This window comes from Camelina sativa, chromosome 1 (assembly GCF_030686135.1).
Source record: "Camelina sativa cultivar CO46 ecotype springtype chromosome 1, ASM3068613v1".
In the NCBI taxonomy this organism is placed as follows: Eukaryota; Viridiplantae; Streptophyta; class Magnoliopsida; order Brassicales; family Brassicaceae; genus Camelina; species Camelina sativa.
In genome coordinates, this window is record NC_141880.1 from 2,217,614 (window position 1) to 2,241,089 (window position 23,476).

Genomic DNA, 23,476 nt, shown 5'->3' on the forward strand with positions numbered 1-23,476 from the left:
TCACGAAAAGTAGAAGTGGTTGTTTTCTTGGTGGCTAAGAAGTGCAAAAGGATTGGTGTGTAACCTATTTGCCCTTCTAATATTGTTTCCTTTCAGATAAAAACAACGAAATAAATATGTAATTTTAATGGAGTCTTCTTTAAGCAATGGTGGGATGCCTTTTGATTCTTTAATTAAGTTGTCGCTCTCTTTGACCGGTTAATAAAACTATTATACAAATTAATTTTTTTTTTTTCCAAATGAATTATAGTTCATGGCTTTAATAAGGGAAACATCATGGAATATATAATTTTCACAAAGTAGTAACAACTAACAACTAACAACTAAACAACCAATATTCTATTCATTCACATTCTAATTGTTTAAAGGTTCGGAGGACTAGTTAATTAGTCCGGACAAAATTAAGATCTGCACATTTCTGAAGCCAAGACTATATATATTTTGGTTCAAAACATGACTTATATTAGTTCAAAATATTATTTATTTGTCCTTTGTAAATCCACTAAAATGTTATTGTAATCGCAAAAACCTGGACGTATAAGATCTGCATTTATATTTCGATTATGGATTGCAAAGTCAAAATACTACCACTCGTTTGATCGCATAAGCAGAATATGGCAGTCTCTTCATTGACATAAACATTCCAACACAAATCCGAAATAGATTTTATAATATCTCTAATCAAATTTGGAGTATATTTATACATTTTTTATATTGCTAGCTCGGAGAAATGAAAGTTTGGTGTCCAAGAAAATTAAAATTAACTAGAATTAGCTCATATATATCACTTTTTTTTTTTTTTATCAACAGCTCATATCATCACATTTTCATAAATTATTTTAGACTGAAAGTTTCTCATCGCGTCATATTTGAAGATATTTTCATCATTTCATTTGTATATATATATTTTCCGTTGGTTCCGGGCCCGCGTCGTAGTGCAACATGGCGACACAAGCAAATCGTAGCAACTCTATTGGTCGACTCTTGTCCTAACTTAATTGTTTGGTATATAAATTAGAAACGTGTGCATGGTTTAATGACGTTCATCTTCATTTTATACATATATATAGTTATAAACTTATAATGATTAGGAGGAAGGAACATACAAATTAAACGAAAGAGGTCCCTCCCACAAGAAGTCAGGAGATTATAATTTTTTGACACGAATATCAAAAGTGTTTTTTTTTTTCTTTTTAAATGAAACCAAAAAAAAAGCATCCATCACAACGCATACACTAGTGCCTTTTTTTTTGTGCTTTATAATTTAGTGAAATGATTTTGGATAATGCATTGCAAAATCCGTAGGACCCAATCAGATTTCAAAGTTTCAAAGTTTTGAGTTATGTTATGTGAGACTATGTCCACGTGAATTAATAGCATTTGGTAGCTTCTATGAATAAATACTTCATATATATTTGCATTAATTTTTATTTATTTTCTAATATGATATATTTGCATAAATTAATATATTTATGTTAGTCTATGAAATCTAGCTTTACATTTCTCACTAATATACAAATAAATGTATATTGTAACTTTTATTTTATGAGAGAAACTAATACAGTTTTTGTATAACATTTCTTTCATGAAATTTAATTATTAGAACTAATAGCACTGTTAGCATAAATACGAAACTACTGTATAGTTTTAGCCAATTCCTCTTCTTTTTAACCTTTCATCTCTGTCGTAATATGAACCTTAATTATGTCTACTTATATTTGGATTTGTTCATTTGATTGGAAAAACTATTTGAACTTTGTGTCCTACTTATTACAGAGAAGATTGTGTAATATAAATCAACAGAAAAGATAATAAAAAAAAAAGTGACGGAAAAGGGATTCTCTCGCTCTCTATATCTCTCGTATCATTAGATATGGACTTGTCGAGAACGTACACAAAACCGAAAAATTCACATGTCCTTCTCGATTCTTTTTTATTTTGGGTATTTATAAGTGTATGTGTATCTACTATACATATATATGGTACAATCAAGACTTCAATCAAAAACGGTCCAAACACTGAAAAAAGCGGAAAGCACAAAATCTTAAGTTTGATTATTAATAGATATGAAAGAGCAATCAAGAAGATCTTCATGTTTCTCTTCTTTTTTTCTTTCTTTCAGTTTTGCTCATCCTCCAACGGTCCAACCAAACACTATAATATTATTCAACCAAAATTTTGAATCAACAAACACTTTGGTTTATTTTCTTCTTTTATCTTTTTTTTTTTTTTTGGTGAGTGATTGACTGATTGATCATGTAAAGGAGAAGAGAGGCAAACAATGGACACGTTACGTCGGAGGAGAGACGATTATAATTTGTTTGTGTAATCTTTTAAAAATCTGTAACAATGCAACTTAGAAAATTATTTTTTCTCTCAAAAGTGAGTGTTTCACTTCTTCTATATAGTCTCCCGACACATTTCCTTCCTCTTATTCCTGGGTCCAAAGTTTCATGCTGCGTTCTTGGAAATTGCTTGTTCAAATTTCAACACAATTTTTTTTAAAAGTGATTTGTTTTCAAATTTGATCATGACTAAACAAATCTATTTTTTTTTCAAGTAATTTACAGAACAAACGACATCAACTTAAAATAGCACATTATAGATAGCAAACTGAATCACGGATATCAATTTATTATTCTTGAACCTAACTATTCACTTCGGTCAGTGATATGCATGTCTAATGTCATAAAATCACTAAAATGTCATTGGGTAAGTAACTATACTAGTTTTTTTACTTAAAACAAAATAACCATTGAATAATCGAACAACGACACAATTCTAGAGGGTTGATAGTACTTCAAGTCAGATTTAAGATATGTATAATATAACACGAATAATAGTACTATGAGCCGTTTACGAACTATCTACACATATCAAATACTAGTGATGAAAATTACCCCACCAACAAAAAAAAAAAAGAAAAAAAAAAAAGCAAGAACAATCTTTTGGGATAACGTAAGAAAGAAAACATACAGTTCTTCTCTTAGCAGTTCACTATCCTTTGTGGGCTGATGATAATGGAGTCTTCCCTCCTCCACCAGTATGTCGCATATTCTCTGCACAGCGTTTTACAATAAGTAAACAATGTTTCAAATCCAAGACATCTGCTTCAAATGTTTCTAGGATTAAAGAAAAAACACTTGCCTCGATGCCTCTCAAGCTCTTCATAGAGTTCTTCTTCCCACTTCCGCCGTATCTCTGAAAAACTGAGGATGAATTCAAAGAAGGAAACATCAGCACCAACAAAACAGCCCAAATTCAGGCTTTCAAACATTTAGTAACTTCAGCACGAGCTAACTCACCAACGGCTACTAGTTACTCCCTTCTTGGTCGACTCGCTGACTTGGCTTGGTTCTGTTCCTGGTTGCATAACTCTGCTTGTGTTCAGTGTACGTTTGGAGCTTTTGAGCGGGCTTAGCATAGCATCACTGATTGCTGAGAGTCGTCTACTCGGAAGTCGTTTAGGTGACTTGCTTATAGTTGGTAGGTTTGGTAACTTGAAGCTATTTATGTCTCCACGTGCACCTTGGGGTATTCCTGGATTCATAGCATTGTGGAATTCTTCGAGCAGAGGGGTCTGCAACTTTTTCAAATCGTGAGCCTTGACACAACAGACAAAAAAAACAAGTGACGAATATTCAGATATCATCACAAAATCTCATTTCGTTAGCAGAGATGCATCTAAAAATTCCAGGTAGACTAAGCAAAGAAGAGCCAGAGTTGCAAAGGAGATGATTATGAGTATTAAAGAATTAAAAAGGGAAAGCATATACCACACCAAGCATGAAAACCAGAGTCCAATGTCGCTATGTGCATATGTTCAACATTAACAAAGTTTAGTAGCTTAAAAAATTTCAAAATTTCCTGTTGCAGGTCTTTTAAGTCTAAGTTTAGCAAATGACTCTTATAAAACATGAATCATGCACAGTATAAAGTATTAACTACAAAGAGGCCTTACCTTCTCATCCAAAAATGATTTTATTTTCAACTCTGTGGCTTTATAATCTTCCTCTGCAACGGAAGAGCCACCAGCAAATGTTAAGCTGGTTTCCTCATCACATGGAACCCCAGATTTGAGTTCAGCAGCTTGGTAAGAAAGCATGTTAGATTTGCTTCTCATCACTTCTGGGCTTTCATCAAACTTGCAAGACCAGTTATCCGTCGAATCACTCATGGGATTAAAACTCTGTTGAAAATAAAAAAGTTCCTTCCCACTGTCAGTATAACTGCAATCAACAGATATGTTTGAAAATCAGAAGAATAGATATATTACCTTGTTTAAATCAGTGGACTGTGAAAAAACATTAGTTCTGACTGATTCAATGTTGCAGAGATCATCCATGTCGGTCTGACAAAGGTCATCAGAGTCTCCATCTCCCAAACAATATCTTGAGTTATTTGACTTCTGTGTGTATATATTGGAACTCCTCAAGCTTCCTAGTTCACAGACATCCTTTAAGCCTGAACAGGTTGACCTCCGGATCAACGAGTTTATTCTGTAACAATAGAGGAAGTAAAATAAGAATCAAGAGATCAAAATCATGGATCATAACAATATAGAAACTAGAGCTGCAAAGGAAAACTTACGAACTCCTAACATTCATTCCTTGAGTGGCTATTGGGTTTCCACATTCCTGATATATAGGGGAGGGGGTCAGAAGGTTGAAGAACAAGAACAAAGTTTACTGCATAATGTACTAACCGTTAGAGAATTACTGTAAGCTGGATAAGATTCCTGGCGCTCTCCAGTGACAAACGGGTGCTGCAAATGTTAAGCAGCTGTTAGCACTATAAGCAACAATAATAAGTAGTATTGTGCCTTGAGAGTAAGGACCCTTTCACAATTGTGAGAAATAAAGGAAGATATAAGATTTACAATACCTGAAGCAATTCGGATGCAGAGAGTCTCAAGCTTGGTTCTCTGCAAATATAATTTATCTTATCAATAAGAAAACAGATATAGATGCTCTCTTGAAATAGAAAGAAAGGTGGACATCGGTCTGTACAGGAGCTATCTCTATATAAAAGACAATAGAGGAAGTAAGATGTGTACTTACTTGTGCAAGCATTTCAATAGAAAGTCTTTAGCCTCTGGTGAGAGGTCTTCTGGAATTGGAGGATGAGCTTTTGTTCTACCAATATGAAGGACAGCGGCAAACTGGATGAAAAAATTTCTAGTTCTTCTTAGGTTTCTAAAGTAAAAGGCAGTTTCATATGCATCAACAATATTGGAAAGTGTCCTTCACCCAGTGAATCTGTTTACCTGCTGCTGATACTGCTCACTCCAGGGAGGCTTCCCCGTAGCCATCTCAATCACAGTGCACCCAACACTCCATATATCAGCAGAGCTACACAGGGAATTATAGATGAGAACCCATTCCCACAACCCAGAACATGTATAATCGATCATCTTCAAAAAAGCTATAAGATAAAAGAAAGTAGGAGATGAGGAGAAGATGATAACTAGTAGGGTATTCTAGAAATACTTACAAGCTATGACCAGTCTGAAGAATGACCTCAGGAGCCATCCAATAGGGCGTCCCCTTCATTGATTTGGCACCATTGACTGTAGCCTAGAAGCATAACAATGACAAGTTTGAGAGTGAAGAAGAGAAGAGGCAACATATTGAAATATGACTGAAGAGAAAGAGAAGCGCAATCATACTAGCTCTACAACTTTCTTGGAAGCACCAAAATCTGCGAGTCTGATGCACCCTTTGTTATCGACCAAAATATTTGCCCCCTAGGAGAATGTGGCAAAAATTAGAGAGGAATCAACCACAGACACATTCACATGTTGGAAAAAGTACCTTAATATCTCTATGCATGATCCCATTCTTGTGAAGATACTCCAGACCAAGCAAAATTTGCTTAGTGTACATAATAATTACCTGTTCAGAAAGGTTCAACAAACACAACATTCATCACCTGTGATGCTCAAACACAAGAACTTAGCAACAGGTGTAGTCAGAAACTTACAGGCTCAGGAAAAGATCCAAACTTTTCCAACAAAGAAGAGATTGATCCACCAGGAACAAATTCCATCAAAATATTCAAGGAATCACTCTCTCTTACAGTACCCAAGTATCTCTGGAAACAAAAACAACAAGATAAATAGTGAGAAGAATGCAAGACAATCAACTGTAAATAAAAAGAACTAAATGGATTCGCCTACTCACAACAATGTTTGGATGTGAAAGGTTCTTAAGAAGTTGTACTTCTTCCTCAAGCTCTCGGATGTGATCCTATGAAAGACCCCAAAAAATAATAGTTCCTCAACCACTTTACCAAATTGAGAACAGAGTTTATGAAACAAAAAAAAAATGGGAAATTTCGCCGTAACTCTCACCTGAGTCTTCTCCTTTGAAGCACTGCTAGGAGCGATTAAAACCTATATTCCAAAAAAAAATCGCGAATCAGCAGAACAGATCATAAAATTAAAAAGCAATTGAAGGTAATTAGAACAAAGAAATTGAAAAACCCACTTGTTTAACTGCAAGAAGCTCGCCGGAATCGAGGTTCATTCCCATGTAAACCCTCCCAAAAGCACCGCAACCAATTAATTCCCCTTTCCTCCACCGAATCGACGACGGCGGTTCTTCTTCCTTTCTAGGAGCAGGAAGTCCAGGAGGCGGCTTCGCGAAGAGACCAATACGAGAGCTACGGATACTGGAGTTAATCTTCCCGACGAATCCACTAAGACCTCCGCCGCCGCTACCATCGTCTCCGGCTAAAGAAGACCGGAAAACCAAGGATCGCCGAACCGATCCGAGAATATCCTGCATTTTTTTTTCCTAGTGACCCGACGGTGAATACGCAGTAGAGAGATCAGTGAAGATTAATCATTGCTTCTTCCTCTTCTTCTTCGTGATGTGTGTAAAGGGAAAGTTCGAGGAGGAGAGGAGGGAAAGAGAAAACTCGATCTGTTTTTCAAAATTAAAGGCTCTCTGAGTCTGAGAGAGAGAGAGAGACTGTTTGTTTCTGGCGTTTTTCCCATTGAAACCCTCACAAAAAAATAACCCCATTCTTTAATGGGCCTTCTTATTGGGCCCTTAGCGTAAAGTTACGCACGTGTCAAAAATTTCCATATTATGTTGTCGGTCGTTGTCTTCCTCTACCGACAATATAATATCATCACATCACATGCCTTCAGTTAAAAATATCTATTCCAACAAAAAAAAAAAAAAGTTTAAAATATCTGTTCCCCAATGCAACCAATAAAAATTTGTAGTTTTCTTGTTACTATAGAGTTATTAAATTTTTGTTAAAACCTGAAGTGAAAGATCAGACGTAATAAGAGAATTTATTCTTGAGATTAGTCTTTTAAGGAAAAGTGTTTTGAGACATATCTCAATAGAGGAAGAAACAAAAGGAAAACATGAAGACTAGCAAATAATTAACGAGACTAACGCTAACAGTGAAGCCATTTGAATCATCATCATCATCATGTTTTGTATCTGTATCTGTAGAATAGCTTCCTTCAGGTGTGTTGGTTGTGAGAACCACAACGATCCAATTATCTTCTTTACTAATACCAATCCCTGTATACTTGGAATCGTTCAAACCCAACGAGTATTGCGTCTTTGTGAAGTTTGTGAGGACGAGGCTTGATTCTAAGCGAGGAACACATGCGGGCATCACCATGCCGTCTCTTGTGTCAGTGACGTTTAAGTGGCATTTGGATAGCATCTTAGGGTAGTTTGCGAACTGTGGCTCGGTGCCTGGTACTGTGAATGAGCCAGTGTCGTTGGTGCAAGGTTTGTTCTTGAATTGGTCTGCGATTTCGTCGGCTAGACACTCTGCGTTTTCGTTCTTGCTGAAGACTGTTAGATTCTGTGTTGTTCTGTAGCTGTTGATGCCTGTGAGAAGTATGTCCTCTTCATCTGCGCAATCCCATAAAAAGACTCTGGTTTAAGTCTATATAATTTGCAGGAACATATTCACAATCTTAAGTAAAATTCTTGTTCTTTGGAAAGCAGATCAATACACTTGAGAGAAAAGTATTACCCTTTATTAACAAGTATTAACTTTTTCATGTTTGAGATCTATGCAAAACCTTCTAAATGAAGTGAAATGAACAGATACTAAGAGATTTTCAGACCAGATCTAAAGAACCTAAACAAAACACCAATCAGAGAATAGCAAGAGAGAGAGAAAAAAGTTTCAAGAACATAGATTTACTTCAAATAATGGAACAGAGAAAGAAAGAGAAGAAGTTACCGGTGTCGCCAAGAACAGGGCGATTGAGGAAGAGGATGATGGATAGAAAGAGAAGAAGTGGAAGCTTGTGAATCGCCATTGAAAGAGGTTTCTAGAGTTTCTCTAGTGATATTGGCCTACTTATATTTATTATTGATAAAGAAGAGTGAGAGAAATGGTTACTTAGCTTTTACTCTTAAATAAGAGTTGTTTGATTCTGTTCTGCTTTTCTTGTCAGCTAGATTTTGACGCTGTACCGACCATTAAAGGCATTATTAACTAATTCCCTTGGTCCCCCTCTCATCCTATACGGTATCGTTTCTGATATAAGGATTGGACCAGGGTCACCAGACTAGCCATTGTAGCCTTGTTTTCCACATAAGAGCAAGGCCATTGCAAAAGGCTATCATTGACCAAGTTTCTACTTCATGTTAGAGAATAGAGATCTTCAATTTGGATAAACCAAAATGTGATCAAATTTAGAAAACTAAACCAAATTCTAAGTTTTGTTTTAGAAGTTCATCCACAAAAGCAAATTGCGAGGAAATCAAATTTACTGCAGGAAAGTAAAAAAAATTGGCCGCAGCTCATAGAAAGTCACTTGCAAAATACAAAGTTGAAATTTGAAATTGAGTGAAGTTTTTTGAAAACTCAATGACTAACTGATTTGTTATTACAAAACATCTACCGTAAGTACCAAGATGTGATCACAAGTACCAAAAAGCAAATCAAACAGAAGCAATTGAAGTCTCAAGTTGTCACTCACTCCATAACTGCGACTCCACCTACAGCTTTGATCTTGGCAATGATTTCATTAGCTTCTTCCTTTGTCACGCCTTGTTTGAGAACAGACGGGACTTTCTCAACAAGCTCTTTCGCCTCCTTCAGACCCAAACTCGTGAATGCTCTAACTTCTTTTATCACTTTGATCTTATCAGATGCATTAAACTTCTCCAACTTCACGTCGAAAGCCGTCTTCTCTTTCTTCTCCTCTGCTTTCCCGGCTCCAGCATCTTGATTTGCTCCTAGACTCAAACCCTCCGATGAAATCATCTGTTGTTTTGGAAGCCTCAAGTGTTCATTGAGTGCTGGTCCAATTTGTTGCCGTTCTTCTGGAGATAATGCAGCTATACGCTCAGCTAACTCCACGATTTTGTTTGAAGGCTCGGGTCTAGGACCATAAGGATCATAAACTGATGGGTATTTGTATTTCTTGGGTTTAGCTTTGGAAACAGAGTCTTGCTGCAAGCAACGCACTTGCACAGACCAGATTACACCCGGTTGACACTGGCGAGAACGAACGTTTCTGACAAGTGAAATTAGCTTCATGACTATATATATATTCCTCTGCTATCATACAAACTATCAACCAAAGATCATTTCATGTGACCAACACAAAGTGTACTTTGTCTCCTCAAAACCTTCACAAGACAGCAACAGTAAAACTCTCCTGTGTTGCAAACAAAAATACAATAACTTTAGCTTGCGAACTACTAATTGATTGAAAGAGATCAAAATAGCTGTCTAGTTTCGGCCAATCCACAGCAACTATCTGATGGAACTAGTACTTAACTACATAACAATCTCAAGAACACAATTTGTATCGTATCAGTTAAGATTCAAAAGTGTTCTTCTTTGCATGATGAAATGCATTATCTCACAAAGTTCAGTGAAGCAAAATGGTGAACTAGAAAGGATGATGTTAGAGATTCATAAGATCGATTTCAGAGTCAATGGCGGCACTACGAGCCCCAAAATTAGTTTAATTTTACACATTTGTATCAGATTCGATAGTCTAAAGGATAATTACTTACAACCTAAAAACAAATCATTGAACAGAGAAACAAATCCCGAAGATAAAAAAAAAAAAAAAAAAAAAAAAATCCTAGCAAGTTCGCGAGTTTATCAAAGTTCCGAAATCAAACAATGGGATCTCATGAATCATATATCTAAAACCGGAGAAGAAGATAAGAAAGAAGGAAATAGCTTACCTCCGGCGGCGCGAACGGCAAGCTTCGCCGGCTCTGGGGTTGATGATTTTGGTGCAGTGAGAGACGGAGATGAGTCACCACCACGAGAGACAGGGTTTAGGGTGAAACAACAACACTCCTCTTGGGCCCTAAATTACTTCTTCATAATGGGTTAAGCCCAATAAGGATCTCCTCAACAAATTTTCCAAAGTAATAAATATTGCTAATTTTATCGTTTTTTAAGATAAGAGTGAAATCATTATATTTAATTTGTGCGTATTAGAATTTATATATATATTATTCTTTTTGACAACTAGAATTTATATCTACCTATCTGTAATATCTTGAGTTATTATTAAGCCCCAATTACAGTCTTATCATCTACCAAAAAAAATATATTCTGAGGATTAAAAACTAAATCATGAAATATTTTGTGGAAACACCAATTTTGAAAAATGATCTAATCCTACGATAAAGGTTGTACAAATTCATAATGAAGGGTTTAGATAACCTCAATTCCTTTAAGTAATATTATTCACATCTTATCAAATAAATAAAAAAAGTCAATTTATTTTTTACCAGGAGCCAAATTGTGGTTTACATATATATATATATATATATATATAATAATACACCAATAAACTTGCACTAGCTCTCTCCATAAGCTTTCTTTTGCTCTAGTTTTCGTCTACTTCACCAATTCCATCGATTTCACAATGGCTAACGCTAAAGTAGTTCGTATTATCATGGGAATTATTGGTACGATATGCTTTTCTCTCTCTCTCTCTAATTACAACAAATATATTTATTGATAAACAAAATAAATAAATATATGTATGTATAGTACTATGTTTTTCAATTGCATGCATATATTCCCTGGAACGGAAGCCAAACGAGGTTGCAAATTGTTCCAGCGAAAAAAGCTATGCGTTTAATATGAAGATTCTTCTTTTGCAATTAATGATTTTTGCATGCGTACACACATATATATATATATACATAGATGCCTGGTTGGAAATTCTTGTGCTCTCATCAGTGAATAATAACCCTCCTTATCCGTTGTCTGTCACACAGTATGAATTCTAATGACGTTGAGACCTTAAGAAACAAAACAAAAAAAAGCTATGTAAAAAATTAGCACAAGTTCGACATAGCTATGTTACTGATAAAATTTGTTTCCTCTCGCCTAATGCAGGGACTGTTATTTCCTCTTTGGTCTCCCTCACAAGAATGTAATTATCTTTGTTCTTCTTCTTCTTTTTTCTTTTTTTTTGTTCTTTTTCTTTTCACATGTACAATATCGTCTGCGTATGTATGTTTTTTTATATTAGGAACGTTTTGTAATTTTGAATTCTATATCTTCTCTAGCTTGCCACTGATTAAGATTATCTTTCACATATCTAGATAAAGATTAAATTGTAGTTAGAGTAATAAACATTTGTATATATACACAGGCCAAGGTTTATACAGATATACAAGACGAAATCAGTGGAGGATTATGCACCTCATGAACGTCATGTAGGGTTGTTGATGAAATATAGTTTGTGGGTTTTGTATGGTCTCCCTCTTTTCCACAAGGATGGCATCCTCGTCACCATTAGTAATGGCATCGGTTCCATAATCGAAGTTATCTACCTGGTTAGCTTTTTGATCTACTGCGGCGGCAATGAACGAGAACGAGTATGTTTCATCTTTAATGTTTAAATTAATCTTTCATCATCTTTTGTATATATATATATATATATATATTGCCTATAATTTTCTCTGATGATGTGGATGTTGATGCACAGAGGCGGGACACTCTTTTTATGGTTTTGTTTGGGATTCCTATTGTGGCATTTTTCTCTTGTTATTCTATTTTTGGAGCTGAAACTTTATCATTTCGACATACATTCATTGGTGTTTTTTGCAACGTGCTCACCACAATTATAGATGTTATAATTTTGACGGTATGCTCTCTCTCTCTCTCTCTCTCTCTCTCTCTCTCTCTCTCTCATTTGATGGATAAATTATTAACTAATTATGGGTTTTGATTAAATTATTTTTATGGGTGATACAATAGAGATACTACGAATACGCACCCGTTTGGTTGTCCTTGGCTAGTTTGATCAAAGATGGAATTTGGACTGCTTATTCTTTGATCTACAAATTTGATATCCACGTCCTTGTAAGTATTCTTTTTTACTTTTTCCTTGAATACTTGAATACTATGTATATATTAATTGGTTGATTTTTCATGTGTAGAATGTTTTGAATTGTAACGTTTTGTTTCAATTTGTTTGCTTTGATGGGACAGATAAGCAGTGTTTTTGGAATGTTGTTGTGTGCTTCTCAATTAGTGTTCTGCAAATTGGTAATTGAACCCGACGAATATGCCACTGGGTCCAAAGAGACAGATCGGGTTGTTGTACCCCAACTGCGAATGTGTGAAGTTTAATTGGTGTCTGGATCCTACACAGTTAGAAGTTTTGGTTTTGTGGATTTAGTTTTTCTGTCTTGTTATGTCATTCAGCTAGAGAGATCACCAATTTTAAAAGATAATTAAGAAACGGTTTTAAGGAGGATTAATGTTTTAATTAAGCTTCATATACTAAAACGAATCCATAACAGCGACTCCACCGGCAGCTTTTGACCTTTGTCATGATTTCGTTAGCTTACACCTTTGTGTACTCACGGACGAGGCATTCTCCAGAATATCCATCGATTATGCCAGGGCCAAGCTCATCAATGTTCTCACCTTGGCCCATGCAAATACCACTTTCCTCCTTGCATCTGCTTCAAACTTGACCAGCTTCACAACAAACTTCTCCTTTGCTTTTCCGGTTCCAGAATCATCTTAAACAAGTTGGGATATCACTGTCTCAGGCCAAACTTTATGTTAACAATGGCGACAAGTAAAGTCATATCCCTAAACCATTTATGTTTCTCTAAACTTGCGCTCACAATTTTGACGACATCATCATATTGGCTTATACTTTATTATGATCCAGATTTACATTTTGGTGAGAAATATAAAGACATAATTTTTATTAAAACTGACACTGTGGAAAACAAAAAGAAAAGTAACGCTGTTACTTGGTATGATCCTTCATGTTCGGATCAAACTTATTAGCAGTTGCAACTCAGAAGAAACAAAAACTCATCGAAATACTATTTTAGATTTGTCCTAAGATGACTTCTGCCCCCGAAACCTTGAAGTCAGACGGTGCTTCTTCCACGTTCACCGCCTTAACCTTACCGTCTTCTACATAAGCTGACCATCTGAACATAGACATCACAAAGGCCAACCAATCTCTTAGATCAATGGTTCAGGGAAACAAAAAAAATTACTAAAAGTGGACTTTGCAGTGGTTTTACCTCTCAGACCGAGGCCCGAGCAATGCAGCAGAGAGATCCTTGTCAAGCCCCAAGCTTTTGTGGAATTTCCCATCAAAATCCCCATAAAACTCAATCTGATATGACAACGTTCAAGAGCATCAAATTCTAAGTCATTTGTGCTAGCATGTAACACTATCCGAACATAAACATAAAAATCTCTTGTAAAGCTAGTCAATATCAAGTATGAAGTTTCCAATGAAAGAAGATCCTTCTAATCATGTGAATGTAATATTGAGACCATAGACAATATTAGAGTACTATAGTCCAATCTATAAGAGGTAGATTGATATCATGACGTTCACCACTCAAAATCTTAAGACAACAAAGCCATGAATGAACCGAAGATACAAAATCAAGTTTTCTCAAGGCAAAGAACCAAACCAGCAGGCACTACACACACACACACCAGATCAGGCTAATGTCGAAGAACAAAGCTAGGAACTTACTGCATCTTTAGCACCAATCTTCTCTGCCCAACCATTGATAGCATAAGGATCATTAACAGAGACACATATGACAGAATCAATGCCTTTGGCTTTAAACTTATCAATATGGCTCTTGTAGCTAGGGACATGCTGCTGTGAACAAACACCCGTGTAAGCCCCCTGAACACAGAAAACGAATCAGAACTCACAAGCATGATCAAGACATAAAAATAGAAGATGAAAAGATAGAAAATTTCTCTTACAGGGAGTCCAAAGATGACAACTTTCTTCCCCTGTAACCAAACCAAACACACACAAAAGTTATGTCAGGAAATTGAAGTACCCATCTGAATCAAAAATGGTTAGGAAAGAAAGATTAGATCGAACCTTGAAGATATCTGATAAAGGTGTGGTGGAGAATTTAGAGGAAACGCCTTCGTCCCAGCTGCGAGCTTTCTGGAGAGAAACACCAGGCGCCGCCGAGGTTATGTCAGTGCCCTCCGCGAGCTTTGAGAAACCCCTCGAGTAAACTCCGATCCGGGCACTATTTGCGGCCGATCTTAGACCCGATAAATTCCTGAGCTTTAGAATTGACATCGCCATCGCCAAAAGAATAATGAGAACGAGTCAGACAAACCTCCTCAAGACTGAAGAGTATCGACTGCTCAGACCTTTCTGAAGAAAACCTCTTGCCGTTTTGTAACAGTCGAATCAAACTGCATGTTGTTTTAAAGTGAGATTCTGTTACAACATTCGTGTGTGGCGGTTGTAGTATCGACTAGAAGAAGAGGTCGCTAATTAATTTTATCCCACATCGACCTAAAAAACCAAAACTAAGCTAATCAATTCATCCCACATCGACTAAAACCAAAACGACACCTCAAAGTTCTAGTAAAAGTGGCTAACTTGTCCGAGGTGTAGTTGAACGTCTGAGAAGAGAGAACTCCATTGACGTTCTCAATCTCAAAGCAAAAGATTCAACTGTTAGAAGGAAAGGAGACCAAATGTCTCTGAGAGTGTGACGTTGTAAGAAGGGATTATCCAAACATGTGATCTGTATATTCTGAAAAAACATTCTCTTCTTTACCAAGTAAAAAATACATTCAAATGAGTTCTTTGATTTCTCTACCAAAAAAAAAAAAAGCAATTTGCTGAAAGACCGGCGATACAGAGCTACTCGGAGCACTTGGCGTCATGAATCTTGACGAGTTACTATCAGCAATGTAGATATTCTGAATTGGTATAATCGACTAGCTGCCGTGGTAGTTGATTGAGATACTTCAATTTAAGAAGAAGGTTTTAAGTACTCGTCAATGTTTAAGCTTCCCCCAAAAACACTTCAATAAACTTGTCGGACTCTCTGAAATTACAAAAGACAAGCAAAATTGGAATAGTGATATAGCAGTCTAGTAAGAGGAAATTATGTTTGATGACAAAACGAACTACTTAAAGGCGTTAGAAACTTACTATTTGGTTTTGGTTTTGCTCCATTTTTCAATGGCTTTATACCAATCCCATTGAAAGAAGAGAGCAACTAATCTTATAGGCCCTGCGGTTATAACTTCAAGAAAAGCAAGCCAACATGATCTTTGAGGGGACATGCCGGTTGTCGCCAGAGACAGTAAGAATCCCTCAAAGTTGCATGAGACAGTGAAATTTCCTGCTTTTATGCCATCCATAGCTTTTCTGGCTACTTCTTCTGTTTTCATTGAACCAGAGGATGCAGCTATTATGGATGTGACTTCAGGTCTGCTCTTTTGTTCTGAGAGAGCACATCAGAAAAATCAAATACTCTCATATCATGATCTTCAACTTCATAATATGAACCAAGGAACTCAGAGCATTAGTTCATAGTTGTTTACTTAATTCTCAAAGAGACAAAAAGAAGTCTGTTATGAAAGATAGCAACATCCCATTATTCTCTTCTATACAGTATCACACATACCACAGTACACATTTACGCAGAGACTTCATTCTAAACGCTATCATAGTCAGTATCCAGTACTTAACACATCACTATCAGTACCTCCTAGCTGGCAATTTTGATAAGGTATACAATTATTCAGACCAGATAAGAGCACAACTTTGATCTAACTAGCTCAATAATAGTTTATGTCTACTCATCTCCCAACCATATGATACAATCTTATGTAGTAACCTGTCCTCCAACTCTTATATGCATTTAATTGCCTTAGACCTTAGTATTAAGTAGCAGTACCTAATTCTAGCCCCCTTCACGTGTTATATATACTTAGATATCTATCTACTCTATGCATCCATAATGAATCCAAAAAAAGCTTCTGATATCGTTTTCTTACCTTCTTCAAATCCTGGTGTATCAGTGTCAGGAGGAAAAATAAGAGTGACATGAATGTCATCAGCAATAACTTCTTGTTGCAATGCTTGCGCTAAACCTTGAAGTCCAAACTTGCTTGCTGAATATGCAGTATAACCATAGATACCCACCTGTAAAATTGTAAAAACATCTATGAAACTGCATTTACATGAGGTCCACATGATTGCTCTTACACAAAGTTACTTTAAGGATTTGATTTAGCTACTTTTACCATCAGCTTCCAATTTAACTACAATCACCAGGATAGACTTTTAAATCCCTAAAGGTGGGAAATTTAAGAGACGAACCTGACCAGCTTGAGAGGAGACGAGAGTGATGGAGGCAGGTCCACGATCTTTCCTTGCTTTCATTGCAGGCAAAGCAGCCTTAATCACATTGAAGCTCCCAACAAGATTGACATCGATCGTGAACTTGACATCCTCTGGACTATGTTCCACCAGCTCCGTCGCCGTAAACACACCTTGGTTAACAACCAACACATCGATCGGCCCCGATTCATCAATCGCCTTCGATACAGCGTCGTAATCGCGAACGTCGGCAGAGAACGTGGCGACTTCTACGCCAGTAGCGAGCTGGATCGATTTCTTAGCCTCCTCGAGCTTTGCGGCGGATCTGGCGAGGATTGAGACGCGTGCGCCCTCTGAAGCGGCGCGTTGGGCTAAGGCAAGACCAATGCCGCTAGATCCACCGGTGATAAAGACGTGACGGGACTTGATAGGGATCTTAATTGGGCGAGGACGTACGATTAGAGCTAAGATAGCGAGAAGAGAGAGTGGGATGAGAGGAATGAGGAAGAGAAGGAAGAGAGAATCGATCGCCGCCATGGATCTCGTGAAGAAGCTCTCGGCGATGTGAAGCTCCGTCAACTCATCAATCATCATTGGAGAAACAAAACCAACTAAACCAAAAAAATCGGTTTAACGATTTCTATTTAAACCAATCAATCGGTTTAATGATTTTTATCTAAACCGGCGGTTTGAATTTCTACGTGTAGAGATGGTAAATTTGTTTTGTTTAACAACTTTGGTTGATAATGATGTAACTAAAAAATAAAACAATTGACACTAATCACTTTCTATGTTGTATAGGAAATTTAGACAAAAATACTATACATTTTATGAAAGAGATACATAGAAACTTATTTTCTCTTTGTGAAATTATATTTACACATTTTATGAAAGAGATACATAGAAAATTATTTTATCTTTTTGTGAAATTATATGAAATTTCTTTTCTAAAACAATTCACAAGAGTATGTGTCGCTACGTGACTACTTGTGTTAAGACTTAAAAAAGATCTGTGTTCAAACTGTGCAACTTGTAAAGGAACAGATTTTTGAGTTTAATACTTTCATTTATGGGTGGTTAATCTTGATCTTATTAGACATTTAAAACTAATTAAGAAAATACAGCTAGCTGACAGAAAACATACAGCTCTGCACCATATAAATGTCTAAATTGTGATGTTTTCATTAAAAAGGATAAAATGAAAAGAATATTACATATGTTTCCATGTTTGTTTAATAAAAATCACCATATTAAAATAAAGAAAATTGATTCAAAGGAGAAAGAAAAAAAGAAAAAAAAGAGGTGAGTGATGGGCATGTAGGCATGTGGGTGTGAGTTCTATGACAGTCTTTTTCCTCTTTAGATCTGACTTTTGTCTATTCAAGCATTGTTGCCAACATAACTGAAACTCAGTAAATGTGAGGTCCCAAAGAGATTGATTGGTTCTAGACCTGACATGCAAGATTTTCCAATCTCACATGAGACTTGTCATGATCAAGGTTCATTTTACTCCATTGATGATGATATGATCGTTTAGGAAGTAATTCCATTGGTTTTTTTTTTCTTCTCATTTAATTTAAAATGATTAGAGAAAGTTATAATATGATAAGAGTGAGCCTATTAATCTCTGTCGGTTGTTGAATAAATCACACCAAATCCCTTTAGATTGATGATTACTTTCTTATTATTTGCTGATTTTACAAACATCACAAAATCTATAAATATCAATATTAATCAATTATATATATTTATGAATTAATGACACAAATCCATGTCTTCGAATCTTGTTTGACTAAGTGAAGAGAGATGCAGCATCTCTGTAGGTTCTTCTTTGGTTAGTAGAAGCATGATGAAAGGTGATGCTTTCTTGGTTGTTTTTGTTGAGAGTTGTAGGATTGCTGTCATGAACATGGTGAGGAAACTGTTGCTTGGGGTTGAAGGAACCAAATCTCCCTTGCTTCTTCTGATGAGGATGATTCTGTTTCCAACTTGGCTGAGAACATTGTGGGATGAACACTCCTGTTCCTTTGCTCTCTCTTACGTTGTAATTGATCTGCTCATTGTACATCATATATGGTGTTGCTGGTGTTTGGTAGTTCCCTCTGAACAAACCCTGTTTGATTTCAATAATCAACATCACGGTTAATCACTAATCAAGAGAAATAGAGGAGAGAGAGAAAGAGAGAAGAGTTAAAATTTGGACAAACCTGGAAAGAGACACCCGAGGAAAGTGATATAGGGTTTTGTTCATCTTCATCTGTGATTAAGAGATTGAGTTGCTTGCTTATGTCTGCAAAGAAGACATCATCATCAAGCTCAAGCCCCAGCTCCACAGCCACTTCCATGGCCATTATATCTATGCCTTAACTAGTCTCTTAATTAGCCTTTTGTTGTATGTAGAAAAGAGGTATTTAAAAAAAAAATGGTTACAAGTGGAGGGGGAATGTTCAAAGAGTGGCATATATAGGCAATGAGATTGGGGTTTAGAAGAGAGAGAGAGAGAGAGAGAGAGAGAGAGAGAGAGAGAGAGAGAGGTGCATGTGGGAGAGTGGGGCCAAAGTAAAAGATTGGAGAAATGTAATCTAACCTGGCAAAAGTAAGTCCCTACACACAAATGGATCACGAAGGAAGGTTTTGTGCAATGATGTTGTATCTACTACTTGCAAATCTTATAAAGAAAGATATTAAATCAAAAGCTCACAACTCACAACAAGAACAAAACACCCATATATATATATATATATATATATATATATATATATATATATATATCTATCCCAATTTATTTTTTTCTTCATTACACATAAATAACTTTATTATATCTCATCCACAAAACCCCACCCCTCTCACTCTCATCATCTCTTCCTAAAACAAAATTCGTTTCCTTGTGTAGCTCAAATTTCTTAGTTTCAATAGTCTCCACTAAAGATGGAATGCCTAACTACCTTATCCAATGACTTTCTTATAGTCAATACTCAATACCATAAAAGAAAAAGTAAAAAGATATATTATATGGGAGTTAATAATCATATAATCATAAAAAAAATTACACGTATGATATGATCATTTATGAAATTATCATTAAAATCATTTGTTTCAAGTGCAAGTAAGAAAGAAGTTCACTTATTTAAGAAAAATAAGAAAATAAAAATAATCACTGTGAAATAAAAAATAATCTAAAAAATTATGCATGGTACATATTAGTTTTAACTTTTATTTTACAGTAATTTGCATTTACATCCATAAAGTAAAAAACGGGGCACATGTCCACGATGGGTGACCTATGCATATACCAAACTATATGGAACCGTGGGGTCACATTTCATATGTTTAACTATTTATCGACATTCAACATGTTAGGAGAATAAAGTCGGAACCATTATTTGGCTTTTGAAGGAAATACGTTGATTTTTCGTTGTTAGCCTCGTGAAGAAGAAAATATGTTCAACCTCGCTTCAACGAATATCATTGACCTAATATAAACATGTCGGTTGTCGAAACGTTGATTCATTCGATCTTTTTTGTTAATCTAAACCTGTTAATTTAAATGACTCTAAGATTAATAGAGTATATCATAATGTGATGCTTGAGTAGTTGGTGAATTGAATCAATGTAGTTGGTCAAGTAACAAAATTAGTAATCTGGACATTCACCGGTGAGCCGCATTTGAAGTGGACATTAGCTAGGAATATGGATTTTATAGATAGGGGAGAAAGAAGAAAACAAAGAAGAATCTATCTCCAAGATTTTATTTAGTTGGAGTTTTGTAGATACTCTTTTGTGGAAGTGCGACTCCAAGTCAAGATCTTATAAGTTTGTTCTCCATTTCTATAATATTTACACACTGCTATTCTCTCACGATATAATATATATACTTTAAACATATTAAATAGTTCCCTTTTCTAATTTTTATTTTAGAATCTAGACTAATTAATCTCTTAAATCAGTAATAAAGTGAGAATATGTTTGCTAATTGATATATGAGATAACCAATTAACAAGTGATTATCATTGTACTACGGTTATTTATCAATATAATTGTAAGTATAAATCGTATAATAATACAACAAAGAGAAACTTATCCGAATTTGGGTACGTGTTTTCATCATTTACACCCACATAAATATTTATAGGGCAAATAATAGAAGACCACAAGGTTTTGTAAAGATAAGCTACTCTATATACCCGACCCTACGCGTACGCTTCGAACTTGCAAGCTTTACAGGATAACTTGCAAGCTTTAGAAGATAAGCTACTCTATCTACCCCACCTTACGCGTACGGGAAAGGCTCCAGGATTGGATGGGATGACTGCTTTGTTTTTTCAAAAATTTTGGGAAACCATAAAAGGCGATCTCACTAAAATGGTGAGGAATTTCTTTAGCTCTGGAATTTTTGATGGCAAGCTAAATGAGACAAATATATGTTTAATCCCGAAAGGATAACGATCTAGGGAAATGTCAAAATTTCGCCCTATTAGCTTGTGTAACGTGAGCTATAAGGTGAACTCAAAAATTCTGAGCTTACGTCTCAAGAGGTTTTTACCAGATCTTATATCTGAAACCTAATCTGCCTTTGTGTCAGGAAGATTAATCACGAATAATATTCTCATCGCTCAAGAAAACTTCCACGCCCTTCGTTCTAACCGGGCAAACCGTAAGAAATTTATGGCAATTAAGACGAACATGAGTAAAGCTTATGATAGGGTGGAATGAAATTTTCTAAGAGCTTTGATGGAAAAAATGGGATTTGATCAAAAATGGGTGGGTTGGATAATGCAATGCATCACTTCCGTCTCCTACCGCATTTTGATCAATGGGAGCCCAAGGGACGGATTAGGCCAACACGTGGGATTCGTCAAGGGGACCCGATCTCTCCATATCTATTTATTCTTTGTACAGAGGCCTTAATCGCTCAGATTATGAATGCCGAAAGAGAGGGGAAGATTCAGGGTTTACGTATCTCGAATGCAAGCCCACGGGTTTCCCACTTACTCTTTGCAGACGATAGTTTATTCTTCTGTAAAGCTGATCCTCAGCAATGCAAGGAAATTATCGATATAATCCGCTTTTATGGCGAGGCGTCCGGACAAGAAATAAACTTCTCTAAATCTTCCATCATGTTTGGAACCGAGGTCCCGTCCCATGTACGACAAGAGATCAAATCTATTGTTTGAATATCACAAGAAGGAGGCATGGGAACATACTTGGGTCTCCCTGAGAAGATTCATGGGTCAAAAGCACAAGTCTTTGCATTCGTAAGGGATAGACTTCATAAGAGGGTGAACTTATGGACTTCAAAATCCCTATCCAAGGGAGGCAAAAAAGTCCTGATAACATCAGTGGCACAAGCAATTCCGACATATGTAATGTCGTGTTTTCTTTTACCATAAGCTATATGTTCAAAACTAACTAGTGCGATTGCTGATTTTTGGTGGAGCAATAGGACATATAATAGAGGACTACACTGTATCTCATGGGAGAAGATGTGTACTAAACTTTCTGAAGGTGGGCTAGGCTTCCGAACACTAGAAGAATTTAATCTTGCTCTTTTGGCAAAACAGCTATGGAGATTGCTGAGATATCCAGATTCTCTCCTGAGTCGAGTTCTCAAAGGGAGATACTTTCGATATTGTATTCCATTAGAGATACAAGTATCCAATCGACCTTCATATGGTTGGAGGAGCATGTTGGCGGCAAAACATGTTCTCTCGTATGGAATCCGTAAGACCATAACTTCGGGGTTCAACACGTGCATCTGGACTGAACCGTGGATCTCATATACTCCTGCGCGGCCGCCACAAGGATTAAATATTGAGAGAAATCCTTTGATATGTGTTAACACCTTGATCGATTTTAATACAAAAAGGTGGAAACTGGAGCGTCTTTGGGAACTTTTCCCCCCGAAAGAAATTGCCCTTATTTTGGGAATCAAACCAAGCTTAATTGCCTCAAGGGACGGTTATTCTTGGACCTTAACAAAGTCTGGGAATTATACCGTTAAGTCTGGGTACGAAGTCGCGAGAGCTATCTCTCGCCCTGTTTGCGACCTCCCTTTTCAGGAGCCAAGTGTTACAATACTCTAGGCGCAAGCATGGAAGTTAAAAACATCACGAAGCTTAAGCATTTCGTGTGGCAATGTGTGACTGGGTGCTTGGCTACATGTCAACGCCTGCATTATCGCCATATTGGTAGAGTTAAAGACTGTCCTAGATGTGGAGCGGAGGAGGAAACTATAAATCATATGTTATTTGAATGCCCCCCTGCACGTCCAGTATGGGCCTTATCGACAATCCCTTCCCATCCTATGATGTTCCCTTCATCTTCTCTATATAGCAACCTCGATTTTCTATATGGGCGTGGTAGAGACTTTGGTGCAAGTGATCAAAACTTGAGGACGTTCCCTTGGATGATGTGGTACATTTGGAAGGCAAGAAAAAAGACAGTTTTTGAAAATATATCTGAATCTCCGCAAGATACTCTAGAGAAAGCCATCCAAGAAGAAGAAGTTTGGAGAAGAGCAAATAATAGAGACATACCATCAGGGTTAGTAGAAGCGGGATCTTGGCACGCAGAGGTGGATAGGAGTGGACACGGCTGGATTGCTTCTTTTGGAGCTAAATTCTTGCACATGGGGCTTAAAGGTTCGCGTAGAAGCCTATCCCCCTTACATGCGGAGTTAGACACCCTTGTTTGGGCTATGGAGTGTCTTCTGGCCTTGAACTTAGATAAAGCTCTCTTTGCTACGGATTGCTTAGACCTCCTAACAATGACGTCTAATATTGAAGATTGGCCGACCTTCTCATCATAATTGAAGAATTTTATTCATTTCAGAGATAGATTTGTTAACTTTATTATTAG

General features: G+C 36.5%; 8 protein-coding genes across 9 annotated transcripts; 2 read left to right on the top strand and 6 right to left on the bottom strand.

Annotated features, from left to right (window-relative positions):
* Positions 1 to 2,789: 2,789 nt before the first annotated feature.
* NP3 (NPK1-related protein kinase 3) lies at positions 2,790 to 7,190 on the bottom strand. The gene is made up of 17 exons (XM_010436858.3): positions 6,489 to 7,190; positions 6,353 to 6,394; positions 6,183 to 6,248; positions 5,983 to 6,093; positions 5,814 to 5,894; positions 5,669 to 5,746; positions 5,494 to 5,576; positions 5,267 to 5,351; positions 5,061 to 5,161; positions 4,885 to 4,924; positions 4,706 to 4,765; positions 4,591 to 4,637; positions 4,277 to 4,499; positions 3,962 to 4,189; positions 3,306 to 3,604; positions 3,148 to 3,209; positions 2,790 to 3,059 (listed from the first exon to the last, which is right to left on the bottom strand). Exons 1-17 carry the CDS (start codon positions 6,786 to 6,788, stop codon positions 2,998 to 3,000), a joined length of 1,968 nt encoding a protein of 655 aa, XP_010435160.2. The 5' UTR covers positions 6,789 to 7,190; the 3' UTR covers positions 2,790 to 2,997.
* Positions 7,191 to 7,294: 104 nt separating this feature from the next.
* Positions 7,295 to 8,507, bottom strand: LOC104719082 (putative GPI-anchored protein At3g06035). Its single transcript, XM_010436962.3, has 2 exons — positions 8,224 to 8,507; positions 7,295 to 7,886 (listed from the first exon to the last, which is right to left on the bottom strand). The coding sequence occupies exons 1-2, from the start codon at positions 8,300 to 8,302 to the stop codon at positions 7,354 to 7,356; spliced, it is 612 nt and encodes a 203-aa protein (XP_010435264.2). The 5' UTR covers positions 8,303 to 8,507; the 3' UTR covers positions 7,295 to 7,353.
* Positions 8,508 to 8,769: 262 nt separating this feature from the next.
* On the bottom strand, positions 8,770 to 10,311 carry LOC104719169 (Ribosomal protein L12/ ATP-dependent Clp protease adaptor protein ClpS family protein). The gene is made up of 2 exons (XM_010437061.2): positions 10,194 to 10,311; positions 8,770 to 9,652 (listed from the first exon to the last, which is right to left on the bottom strand). The coding sequence occupies exon 2, from the start codon at positions 9,529 to 9,531 to the stop codon at positions 8,965 to 8,967; it is 567 nt and encodes a 188-aa protein (XP_010435363.1). The 5' UTR covers positions 9,532 to 9,652; positions 10,194 to 10,311; the 3' UTR covers positions 8,770 to 8,964.
* A 512-nt stretch (positions 10,312 to 10,823) lies between these two features.
* On the top strand, positions 10,824 to 12,737 carry LOC147949476 (bidirectional sugar transporter SWEET8-like). The gene is made up of 6 exons (XM_087467161.1): positions 10,824 to 10,931; positions 11,368 to 11,404; positions 11,627 to 11,852; positions 11,963 to 12,121; positions 12,235 to 12,339; positions 12,469 to 12,737. Exons 1-6 carry the CDS (start codon positions 10,889 to 10,891, stop codon positions 12,607 to 12,609), a joined length of 711 nt encoding a protein of 236 aa, XP_087323287.1. The 5' UTR covers positions 10,824 to 10,888; the 3' UTR covers positions 12,610 to 12,737.
* A 380-nt stretch (positions 12,738 to 13,117) lies between these two features.
* On the bottom strand, positions 13,118 to 14,786 carry LOC104744768 (peroxiredoxin-2F, mitochondrial). Its single transcript, XM_010487788.3, has 5 exons — positions 14,363 to 14,786; positions 14,239 to 14,268; positions 13,997 to 14,155; positions 13,530 to 13,624; positions 13,118 to 13,433 (listed from the first exon to the last, which is right to left on the bottom strand). Exons 1-5 carry the CDS (start codon positions 14,576 to 14,578, stop codon positions 13,328 to 13,330), a joined length of 606 nt encoding a protein of 201 aa, XP_010486090.1. The 5' UTR covers positions 14,579 to 14,786; the 3' UTR covers positions 13,118 to 13,327.
* Positions 14,787 to 15,012: 226 nt separating this feature from the next.
* Positions 15,013 to 17,585, bottom strand: LOC104719332 (3-dehydrosphinganine reductase TSC10A). Of its 2 annotated transcripts, XM_087467259.1 has the most exons (4): positions 16,619 to 17,585; positions 16,294 to 16,441; positions 15,443 to 15,737; positions 15,013 to 15,335 (listed from the first exon to the last, which is right to left on the bottom strand). In XM_087467259.1, coding segments are annotated over exons 1-4 (1,038 nt in total). In that variant the 5' UTR covers positions 17,213 to 17,585; the 3' UTR covers positions 15,013 to 15,334. The 2 variants fall into 2 exon arrangements, with proteins under 2 accessions (XP_087323385.1, XP_087323339.1); XM_087467213.1 differs by lacking the exon at positions 15,013 to 15,335 and having other exon boundaries at positions 15,442 to 15,737; positions 16,619 to 17,525.
* Positions 17,586 to 18,252: 667 nt separating this feature from the next.
* Positions 18,253 to 19,370, bottom strand: LOC147949477 (uncharacterized). The gene is made up of 2 exons (XM_087467352.1): positions 18,826 to 19,370; positions 18,253 to 18,731 (listed from the first exon to the last, which is right to left on the bottom strand). Exons 1-2 carry the CDS (start codon positions 18,967 to 18,969, stop codon positions 18,411 to 18,413), a joined length of 465 nt encoding a protein of 154 aa, XP_087323478.1. The 5' UTR covers positions 18,970 to 19,370; the 3' UTR covers positions 18,253 to 18,410.
* A 3,339-nt stretch (positions 19,371 to 22,709) lies between these two features.
* LOC147949478 (uncharacterized) lies at positions 22,710 to 23,426 on the top strand. The gene has a single exon (XM_087463540.1). The coding sequence runs from the start codon at positions 22,710 to 22,712 to the stop codon at positions 23,424 to 23,426; it is 717 nt and encodes a 238-aa protein (XP_087319666.1).
* Positions 23,427 to 23,476: the final 50 nt, after the last annotated feature.

Coding starts and splice junctions, on each gene's coding strand:
- NP3 (XM_010436858.3), bottom strand. CDS start 6,788: ATGCAGGATATTCTCGGATCGGTTCGGCGATCCTTGGTTTTCCGGTCT. Junction 5,895..5,982: donor TTGGATCTTTTCCTGAGCCT/GTAAGTTTCTGA, acceptor CTTTCTGAACAG/GTAATTATTATGTACACTAA. Junction 4,638..4,705: donor CTTACAGTAATTCTCTAACG/GTTAGTACATTA, acceptor CCTATATATCAG/GAATGTGGAAACCCAATAGC.
- LOC104719082 (XM_010436962.3), bottom strand. CDS start 8,302: ATGGCGATTCACAAGCTTCCACTTCTTCTCTTTCTATCCATCATCCTC. Junction 7,887..8,223: donor CCCTGTTCTTGGCGACACCG/GTAACTTCTTCT, acceptor GGGATTGCGCAG/ATGAAGAGGACATACTTCTC.
- LOC104719169 (XM_010437061.2), bottom strand. CDS start 9,531: ATGAAGCTAATTTCACTTGTCAGAAACGTTCGTTCTCGCCAGTGTCAA.
- LOC147949476 (XM_087467161.1), top strand. CDS start 10,889: ATGGCTAACGCTAAAGTAGTTCGTATTATCATGGGAATTATTG. Junction 11,405..11,626: donor TTGGTCTCCCTCACAAGAAT/GTAATTATCTTT, acceptor ATATATACACAG/GCCAAGGTTTATACAGATAT. Junction 12,122..12,234: donor TAGATGTTATAATTTTGACG/GTATGCTCTCTC, acceptor GTGATACAATAG/AGATACTACGAATACGCACC.
- LOC104744768 (XM_010487788.3), bottom strand. CDS start 14,578: ATGGCGATGTCAATTCTAAAGCTCAGGAATTTATCGGGTCTAAGATCG. Junction 14,269..14,362: donor CTTTATCAGATATCTTCAAG/GTTCGATCTAAT, acceptor GTTTGGTTACAG/GGGAAGAAAGTTGTCATCTT. Junction 13,625..13,996: donor AGATTGGTGCTAAAGATGCA/GTAAGTTCCTAG, acceptor TTGTCATATCAG/ATTGAGTTTTATGGGGATTT.
- LOC104719332 (XM_087467259.1), bottom strand. CDS start 17,212: ATGATGATTGATGAGTTGACGGAGCTTCACATCGCCGAGAGCTTCTTC. Junction 16,442..16,618: donor TCTCCTCTCAAGCTGGTCAG/GTTCGTCTCTTA, acceptor ACAATTTTACAG/GTGGGTATCTATGGTTATAC. Junction 15,738..16,293: donor TACACCAGGATTTGAAGAAG/GTAAGAAAACGA, acceptor GTGCTCTCTCAG/AACAAAAGAGCAGACCTGAA.
- LOC147949477 (XM_087467352.1), bottom strand. CDS start 18,969: ATGGCCATGGAAGTGGCTGTGGAGCTGGGGCTTGAGCTTGATGATGAT. Junction 18,732..18,825: donor CCTCGGGTGTCTCTTTCCAG/GTTTGTCCAAAT, acceptor GAAATCAAACAG/GGTTTGTTCAGAGGGAACTA.
- LOC147949478 (XM_087463540.1), top strand. CDS start 22,710: ATGGAAGTTAAAAACATCACGAAGCTTAAGCATTTCGTGTGGCAATGT.